Below are 10,163 nucleotides of genomic sequence, written 5' to 3'. Positions count from 1 at the left end.
GTAACTTTGTCACATGTTGTGATTTCAGTCCTTTCAGATCCAGTGTTTTTTGCCTTCCAGCCTCATAATCACTATGGGTCAAGTTCACTCGTCTCCACTATCCCCATATCCAACTTCTGTCTGGGAAGCTGGGGAAATGATGTTTTACTTCAGTTTAGGGTGGCTGCATAGATTTTCTCATCCTGTGGCTGCTATTCCAACCTGCATAGGATGGTGAGTGTGCCCAAACGTGGCTTTTCAGTCTTTATCCAGGGCTGTCCCCAAATTGTCCTGAACTCACCTATGGACAGAGATCTGGAGGTGCCAGCATAGTAGAAAAGTTTCTTTCACTGCTGCAGCCTCTCAGCAATCAAGGCCTGGCAGCACTGGATCATTCTCTGATTACAATTATCCAGACTATTCCAAATTCATCATGTGCAAAAAGATAACTTTTAACCCTGCATCGAGTTACAACTTACAACAAATCAGTTTTACAGCAAATGCAGCATATTCTTCTCTACTCCTTTTCCTACAAAAAATGAACTAAATCTAGCCCTGTTGGAGGAGTGATTGTAATATCCACTGACTTAAAAAAGAACCACTATCATTACTTTGGTCCCTAAAAGCAATAGCTCATATTGGGAGGCAGCAAATTATTGTTTACTGAAAGAATGATTAATCATTTCTGCTAAACATGAGCAGGAGGGGCTCTGTTCCCTGACAAAAGCTGTGGCAGACAAATCCCATGACGGTTCTGCAGGGGATGCCAGTACTGTTCAAAACAGGATAGCAATCTTCTGAAACGTGTCCTAGGACAAGGCAAGTAGAAGCAGAGGCAAATAATCATAGTGATCAAACAGTTCTCCCCAAACAGTTGACAAGACCACCAATGCATATGTCTTGTGCCACAGGTTTGCGGTGCCACACATGATATGCATGCACCATAGCAACAAGATATTAATCATCAACACATATAGGCACATGCTGGCATAAGTCTTCCAAGGTGCAAGTTGTAGGCTGTATCTGGTACACACAACAAGCCCAAACGGTACCAATTTCAGTGCTACCTCCAGCAGCATTGCATAGTTTAATTCATGACGACTGGGTTTACATCTTCCTCAGAAGCACCAGAACATTGGGCCTGGTGTACGAATGCCTGGACATGAAGAACAACTTCTGTTCTAGTTCTGTGCCCCTCTTTCTTTGTAGTTTTCAGTTTAACACCCTGGGCAAGTTCTTTGCTGGTGAGACACCACTGACTGAAGTGGCATTGTGCCAGTGCAGCATTTGGCACTGTATCCTCAGGGTGATGGCTGGGATTTTCAAAGAGATGAAGGGAGGAGGGTATGCACCCAGTTCCTCTTGCGTTTGGACACTAACCTCCTCTTGGCTCACTAGCATCTCTGCACTGCCACTGATGTCTCAGGCAGGCACTGCCTATTTGCCAGGGTTCTGGAGAGAATTAATGGACAATTCAGTGGCAGTTTCTTTTACTTAGGTTTTTCTTTATAGATGACACACTGGTAAATTACATCTATATCAACTGGAGTACCAGGCCCAGTAAGCCAAAGAGTTAGGCATGCATTTTTAAAGGTGAAAGTAATTCACCACTGGAACAAACACAAGCATTCTCTCTCTGCTTTAAACTGAGGCTGGTGTCCTCCTGGATGGTGCTTCAATAAAGTTTTGGGGCTCAGTACAGCTGAGTGAAATGCAATGGCTGTGATATACAGACCAGGCTACAGAGTCTTTCTTGGTCTAGCTATTGCACTAAGGAGTTATCTTCTGCAGAGAAGATATACCTCCTTGTGGAGGAACAACTGGCCATGAGAATACTGGTCAAGGGTGGAGTGGTGCATGCTGTAAGGGCATAAACAGCTTTGACCATAAAGGAGTTGCACTGTTTGGCTATTGGGAATTGACCCTCTGTGGAATTTTTACTTGGTGTTTTAAGATGCTACTCGTGTCAGAGCCATGAGGTTACCAAAGTGTAGGCTTCCAGTGTAACCACTATTCTTTGCTGGGGAATAGGAAAACAACCATTTTTTCACAGAGGTAATGGGCATTTATATAGCAGAGAGATCCCAGCATCCGTGGGTTTGCCTGTGGAAGGCACACCAAAGAAATACAGCCATCTTTAAAGTGTATCAGAGCAAGTGATAAAGAATACATGAAGGCCTCACACAACGGTAGGCCAGATGCAAAAAGCTCCATATGGAGAGGGGATTGTAGGAAAATGGGATATTGTTATCTGGACTGGAATTCAATCAGTACTTTTTATTCCAGGGTGATGCGGTTCTTTAGTGGTCGGATCACTGCCTCAGCAAAACTGTACTAGCTCCTGCCTCTCCTTTCACAGATGCCAGGTGTGCATTGGTATAACTTGTCCAAACTCAGCAGAGTTGATCCTGATGTACACAAGGACACTCATATCTAGATTTCCCAGTTCTCCCCCTACATCTTCCCCTCAAGGTCTCTTGTTCATGTCATGTGGAACGGCAGAAGTTCAGGTGTGGATCAGAGAGACTTTGAAATGGAAAATCAGAGGATACCACAGGTCACATTGAGGGAGAGCAGGCAAAGTTTAAGGATCAGGATAGCAAAGGAGTAGTGAGGGTTAGGACTAAGGTACATCAGTTGGCTTGTATGGGGTGCTGGGTTTGGAGCTCCAGAGAGATGTGCAAGCCAAGAATAATGAATACTGGCAGAGCTCCGCGTGAGTAACAAACGGCTTATCCTGCCTAGGCTAATGACAAAATATTAGGTACTGGCATTTTTTAAAATAATTAAAAAAAAAAAAAAAGGATGAAAGCAACCACTATAGCTAAACACTCTACTTTGCTCTGATAAGATGCCAGAACTATATGACTTCTGCTGTGTAACAAGGTTCTGTTGTGTGGGTGTAGCAGCCTCTCCCCATACCTAGCAGATACACTCTAGGGAATTTTTGCAAGTGTGAATATTGGCTCTTATAATGTCATTGAGTAAAGATAGCTAATCATGTTGCATGAAGAAACCACATGTGTCTTACATGTTTCCATAAGATTACCAGAAAACTATTCCACAAAAAGGTTATTATCACTATTATTTGCATAGCAACGACCAGGGGACCTCCCATGCATATTACTTTGTAAAACGTTGGGTCTCTGCCCTGCCACGCCTGCAGTTAAACTCACACTGATAATTTAAAAAGGAAGGACTGGAAGCCAATGCAAATCAGGCCAGTTCACAAAACATCTCTGTCAGTCAGCAGGTAGACAGAGGCTTGACACTGTTCTCCACCACTGGCAGGGGTCTCCGAGTACAGCTTATTTTCGTTACACTGCCACCGTAACAGCTCTCTCTCTTTTGCTCCTAATCTGACAGATGTGCCTGCACAGACTGAATCCTGGTGACAGATGCATCTCCATTTATTCCCTGCTTCTGCTCCAGAGCTGCACCTACACACCTATTGTGTGACATGAGACTTGCTTTCTACCCAAGCTTCCCATCATTATGTTCCTGGTTACATCTGGATATACTGGGACCTACACGCATCCTAGAGGGGCTTGTTGTCTGAAGAGATACTGAGTTTGATCTTGGGATGGTCCTCCACGTGCAAGGTAGAAATTATCAAAGGCACAAAACAAAACAAACAAAAAAGGCGCCCAGGCTTTCCTGGGCAGTGTAGAGCAATGGGCTACAGGGCTACTTTTGCAGTTCAGAGGGCAGTGGCATATGTCTAGGGACAAGTAGTCTCTGTGGCTGTGGGTCAGCTGTGAACCCTACTCTCGCTGCTGCTGGCATGGAGGTGACAATAGAATCTACACTCCCTGAGGCACGAACTCTGCCAAATATTTTTCTACAGAGGGTTTGGATCAAGAGTGACGAACCAATGGAAAATAATATGTGGACCATGAGATAACTTCGTATGCCAAATTTACTTGCTGACTTACAGGAACCAGATGAAGCAAACAGCATTTCTGAAGCGCATTCACTGCGCAAAGAAATCCACACGGCTGTTGCTTCTCGGTAAACAACTTCCTTAGGGAAGGGCCACAGCGAGGTCCCCGTGCGGAGAGAGGACCTCGCCGGCTCCGAGCCTCGGCGGCGGCCGCCTCTGCCAGGGCGCGCGGCCGTGCGGGGCGAGGCTCCCGGCCCGGGCCCGGAGCCCACCGCGGGCTGCGGCGGGGCAGAGCGGCCGGGGGCCCCGCGGGCCTGAGGCGGGGACAGCCCGGCCGCCGGGGCGGCACGGCGGCGGCGGGACACGGGGGGTTTCTCCCCGCGCCTGGTAAAGCCTCCCGGCGGCCGCTCCAGGTGCCGCGGCGCTCCGGGGAGGTGCGAGCGCAGGACGCCGCCGCGGCGGGACGAGCCGCGCTCCCGCTCCCGGCCCCGGCGCGGGCCCCCTCGCTCCCCGCGGCCAACCTGCGCCGCCGCCTCAGCGCCCCGGGGAGCGGCGGCCCTGGCGGGCGGGGCGGGCGGGGCGGGCGGGGGCGCCCCTGCCGCCCTCCCATTGGCTCTGGCCCCGCGGCGGCTGCGCTGCCATGGGCGCGCGCCGCAGTCAGTCCCGCCCGGCCCCGCCCCGCCGGGGGCTTTATAACGGGCATCCCCATGGCCGAGGCGCGTAACCTGCCGCGGCGGGAGGGGGCAGCGCCGGCTCGGGGCACCGCGCGCGCCGCCCGCCAACGGACTCGCCGCCGGGCCGCGGGGCGGCAGCGCGCCCGCCCGCCCGCCCGAGCATCCTGAGGCGGCCGGAGGGCCCCGCGCCGCCCGCCCCGTCCCCGTCCTGCCCCGTCCCTGCGCCGCCGCCCCCGCGGGACGATGCCGCCCCGGGCCTGGCGCGGCGCGGGGGCTCGCCCGCTGCTGCTGGCGCTGCTGCTGGTGCGTCTGCCCCAGGGTGGCGGCCACAGAGCCGCGGGGCCCCGGGTAAGTGAGCTGCCCCCCGCGGCCGGGCGGCCCCCTCCCTCCCCGCCGCTCCGCCGCGGCAGGTTGCCGCAGGCCCGGCCCGGGCCAGGTGCCGCGGCCCGTCAGCGCCCCGGTGCCGGCCCGGTCCTGCGGGCGCCCGGGCCCGGCTCCCCGCGGGGGGCGCGCACCCTCGCCGGCGCCCGCCCGCTCGCCGGAGCCGGGGTACCGGCGGAGCGTGTGGCGTGCGGGAGTATGAGCTTGTTAGCGTTGACTGCGGAGAGGAGGGGGGCGAAGCTCGCAGGCTGTGTTTTTGTATCGCTTGTCTTGCGTTTCATGTAGCCCCTCTTCCCAGAACGTAGCTTTGGGACTTCTCTTTTTTTATGCTCCCGAGTAGGGATTAAATGAATCCCTGCGATAAAGCTAGATGCTTGCAGCCTCGACTTCTCCCTGTAGGAGTCTAGCGCTATCTTCTCTTTTTCTTAATATGATGGTGTTTGTTGATTGGGGCTGTTAATTTCACTCACCAAACTATTGCATTGCTCTGGGGGAGAACCCAACATCTTTTCTAAATATGGTCCTCCCAGTGAGCTAGCATTACCACTGCAGCACCACTCTGGAGTAGCATGAGAGCTTTCAATTGCAAAGCTGCAAAACAGTAGCTGTTCTTTAGCCAATGCTGCAATAAAAACATAGTTCTGGGTAAGTGGAAAAACTTGATTTCTGGGCAGGCGTGTTGGATGCATTGACCATATGCATTCTTGACCCATCAGTCTGAAATGTTATGAAATGTAGTACTTAATTAACTTACACTGTGGTTAGGCAAGATCAGGAGTCTTTAGAGTCCCTGCTCAGCCAAAATGTAACAATAAGGGACTTGAGTGCAGTACTCTAATTTTTCTAATAGTCAAGACTGATGTTTGACTGTTACAGCTATTAAACACTTCAGAACTGTGGAAAAACTGTACTGGCTGCACTGGTGTCCTTGTGTTCAGCAGTACTGTGTAGCCTCTTTTATGGCCAGATGTGTAACAGTAACTGTTAGAATCTGGCAGATTAGATCTAGTGTGTGCCTCAAACCCTTGGAGACCCATTTAGAAGGGTGGGAAAAACATAGGGGTGCTTATGCATATATCTTTTTTTTTTACCTGATACCAAGCATATAAACCTCAAAATTGGAGTGGTGCCATATTGAGAGGAGTTTTGAGGTGATAAGTAACAGTCTGTCTGGATGACTAGGTCCCTTCATCAGCACTGGTATCTAAATGCTTTAATGAGGAGCAGTTGAAACAAAGAGCAAAATAAAAAGTTATGATGGTAGTGCATAACTGCATAATAAGCCTGTCTATCAGTTTCCAAGTAGGCCATTTGTATATACTGTACTTTACAAGAGAGTTTCATTGCTCACTGTGCTGTGTTGTCTTTGGGATGGGAGCTACTTCAGGAGAATGGAAAACCAAATACAGAGGACTACTGATTTGCTTATTGCCTGAAATAAGTGGTCCGACTCTGGTATTTCTCCCTTCATGGCTGGGTGGAGAAACTTGGCTTATGTGGGCATCAATGTCTACAGCTCTGTAGAAGGATCTGCCTTAAAACTTTAACTTATGGGCTCTTTAATGGAAAACTGTTAAACAGTTGATTTCAGGGATGTCTAACTAGTAGAGCCTCTCTTTTCAGTCTTGTAAGTGCCTTGCTTAATTGTGTGTGTGAAGGTGGGGAATTTGGTCTGCTTGTTCACCACCATTGTAAAGCTCGGGAGCTTATATCTATAATCTCTTCTAATGATTAGACACTGCCAATAAAGTTGTCCTTAGTAGAAAGGTACAGTGCTTTAGATTCCCATCTGCATTAGAAAAATCTTTAATTCTGTGGTTTTTTTAAATGTTTATTACCAAGTCACACCACTCAGCTTTTCATGCTGACTTTTAATCAAGTGTGTATTCCCTTCAGGAACCCTCCCTGATTTGTGGGGTCAGGGTTGCAGTTCTAGAGTCTGATTCTGTAGTCATTCAGTTGCTAGGTGTAATACTTAGCCTTACAAGCTGTTTCTATTCTGTACACTAAGCACTAAAGCTACAATTTTTGCAGGCTCAAATGCTTTTAAAGGTAAGCAGCAATTATTAATCCATTCCTTCTCAGTGAATTTAAATGAGCAGCAATAATGCTTGAAACAAGTTCTCCATCTGATGTTTTTTCTTGCATTTCCTTGTTAGTACTTAACAATGTTGCTCCTAAGTTAGGCAGTGAGCATTGCTGTTGAATATGTAGACAGAGTATGATTTGCTACTGTTTGCAGAAAATGACAAAAAGTTGATGAAAGGCAGCATAGAGAAATGAGTAGATCTGCATCTCCTGTGCCAATACTGTACTAAACTTTCAGATGAAGTGGGTCAGTTCAGATGATCACTTGAATATCAGGATGAACTACAAGTGCAGCTAATCTCTACTGGACTGCTGATGTACTTCTGGCTCTCCAAGTTAGTTGTACAAAGCTTGCTGTTTTGTGTTATAATAAAGCTATGAACACTGGCATGATTCTCAGACTTGAGACTTGTGGAAAACATCTGGCTTTTGTACATCTGCTGTGGCCAACTGACAGTTAATTATTAACGGTCCCAAGTGAGCCCCTGTAGGAAGTCTAATGTCTTGGGTACCCTAGAAGTAACTTGGAAGCCCAAGGCTTTTATGTGGCTTGTTTTCTTGCTTAGACTCTAGAATGTTTTTTGCTCTGTCATGCAGTTGCATGATCACTTCTCCTCTGGTAGGTCTAGAGAGCACAGTGCAAGTGATTGACTATATGGAAAGTTCTTGGAAAATGTCTGTCTGAAGAACATTGCCTTCTGGAAAAAGCTAATTAGGCTCTACTCTTCTCTTCCTGCATGCCTCTTTCTCTCTGCTGGTGTAAGATCTGGAATTGTGTGACAAGCCAGTTCTTGCTGCTTTCCCCCTCCTTGCTCCCTGCGTGATAGATGGGGAGCCTGACTGGGCTGGCTCTTTCATCTCCTTCTTTGTGATGCATTTGAGCAGTGCTCTTTCATAGCAAATAGATTGTGCCACTAAACTCTATTTTTCCCTATCTGGAAAATAAATTGGGACCTTTGTCCTAGTTCCGGAAAAGATAGAGCTCTGTCCTCTGTATGTTGAGGTCAGCTCCTGACTGTTATGAACTTGCTCCATTTATGCCACAGAACTGTTGATGGCAGTAATGAGAAATACTAGAACAGGAAAATGGTGGGTGCTTGCAGTGTGACTGCAGCAGTCACACTGCTGTTCTAGGAACAGGCTTGGATTTCTGCATCATTTGGAGTCTGAACCCTCCCTACTGATCCTAGAGAACTAAGAGAAGGGAGGGGAGGGCAGTCACTGCAACTTTCTTCCTCATATGAGTGGAAACATGCTGAAATATTCATCTTTGAAAGGGATGTTGGTTGGAGATAGGGATGTTGACTTCCAGGTCAGTGCTATTGTAAAGGGAAGGTAGTGGAAAAATGTCTAGAGAGCTGCAGGTAAAAGTATGAAGATACCCATGGTTTCCAAAGCATAACCTGAGTGCCACAGAGCAATGTGAATTCTCTCCTGGAGCTGGTTACTAGTTAGGACCCCCATGAGAGCCTTGGTTAAAAAGTGCTGAAAAGGCTCTTGCAGGTTTGCTCTTCCCTCTGGAAAGCGCAGACAAAATCTGGAGGAGCTAGCAGCATTATAACCTGTGTTGAGGAGCCTGTGCTGTTCTGGATGTTCTCTCTGCAACACCTCCAGTAGGGTTGAACAAAACAGACATCTTTAGATGTGCTCTACTAAAACTAGGAAGACTCTTTTCTTCATAGTGGGAAGAAATTGGAAAGGGGTATACAATAAAAAGTATGAAGTAAAGGGCTCCATATGGAGAAGATCTACATGTAAAGAGTAAAAACTTAGAGTAGGTTTACAGTGACTGAATTTCGGTGTTTGGTTTGAGCTTAGATCATCCTGCATTGTGAGGGCATAAGCTGATAAGTAATGACTAAAGTTTCAGATTTCCTTACTGTGGGAGGGACCCAAGGAGAGGTCTCTAGAAAAGCATCTCCTAATAGGACAGACTTGCTGTGTGGCGCACAGCTCTTGCTCTCAGATATTCCATTTTTGGTTGGCTAAGAGTTGCCCTTGCCTAAGTAGGGGCTATAATCCTATATGGAGCTACACTAATTTTCTTCCTCTTTATTCCTATTTGGACTCTTGCTGTTAAAACAGCTGAATTCCTTGCTCTGTGTCAAAGTAGCTGATCTGATTCTCTTTAATTATGCAACTGTTTTGAGGAATAGGATTAATTCTTGCATGGAAACTTGTTTCTTGGGTGCTATTCTAAATGGGAAAACACTAAGGAATACAACTTTAGAACTATGCAGAACGAGTTGGTGTGTTTTAACTGCTTGGATTTCTGAATTGGTTTCAAGAATGCTTCACTTAGGTAAATGACCTCTGCTCCTAATGAAAGATTTTGGTATGAAATCTTTTTTCTGGCTGGAAAAAAACTACTCATGTTTCTGCTGGTGATGGCAGCAAGCTTGGTAGCTGTGGAACACCTGCTATGATAACCTCTTGGGCTAGTTTTCAAGTTTCTAACACTAGTCATGTGCTAAGGTAATCTTCACTGCCATCAGTGCAGAACAGATGCTCTCTTGCCTTCTTTTATTTCTAGATGGCCTGAAGCAATTGATAAGATGACTGTAAACCTCATTTCAGTGGTATAGTAGTTCTGAAATATTAATCCTGCTGTTTAAATATCTTAGATGTTCTTATCCTGCCATCTCAAATTAATTGTGACATCACTTTGTCAAAAAAACAAACAAACAAAAAACCATTTGTCTCCTACTTGCCTGCTGAATCTCCAGTTTCTCTGAGGCTGATGTCTCTGACAGTGCAGTTAGTTAGGTGTTGCACAATAAACTTTATGCTGACATTAAAAGCTTAATGCTGAGGCAATACAGGTGAAACTGAAGTTAATCCTCAAAGTGTGAGGACTGCTGCACTGACTGTAGTACTTAGCCTCCTGTGTGACAACATGATGGCTTTCAGTGGAAGCCACACTGGCAGCTCCTACAAGATGCTATGTTGCAGATGCTGTGGTGCTGATGCAACATCTAGGGACTCTTGCAGCATAGTACAACTTGAGTCAAGCTTGATGTGCAATGGTGATAGTTTAGTACTTTGTTCAAGTAACTTTTGCTGCTCTGCCTGAACTTTAACTTGCAGCTTGAACTAAGAGTGTCACTTTTTTGTTAGATTACAAGTTTAACTACTGTCATTGACTCAGTAGGATTCAA

At 47.2% G+C, this 10,163-nt stretch overlaps 1 protein-coding gene across 1 annotated transcript in view; it reads left to right on the top strand.

Annotated features, from left to right (window-relative positions):
• The first annotated feature begins 4,779 nt into the window (after nucleotides 1-4,779).
• Nucleotides 4,780-10,163, top strand: part of SMOC1 (SPARC related modular calcium binding 1) — a 135,288-nt gene continuing 129,904 nt past the window's right edge. Inside the window, exon 1 of the mRNA XM_067295676.1 lies at nucleotides 4,780-4,884. Within this exon, the coding sequence (XP_067151777.1) occupies nucleotides 4,780-4,884 (105 nt within the window). The remainder of the gene's footprint in view (nucleotides 4,885-10,163) is intronic.

Source organism: Apteryx mantelli, chromosome 4 (assembly GCF_036417845.1).
Source record: "Apteryx mantelli isolate bAptMan1 chromosome 4, bAptMan1.hap1, whole genome shotgun sequence".
Classification (NCBI taxonomy): Eukaryota; Metazoa; Chordata; class Aves; order Apterygiformes; family Apterygidae; genus Apteryx; species Apteryx mantelli.
Note: the sequence above shows the minus strand (reverse complement) of the source record. Positions and strands in the feature narration are given on the sequence as shown.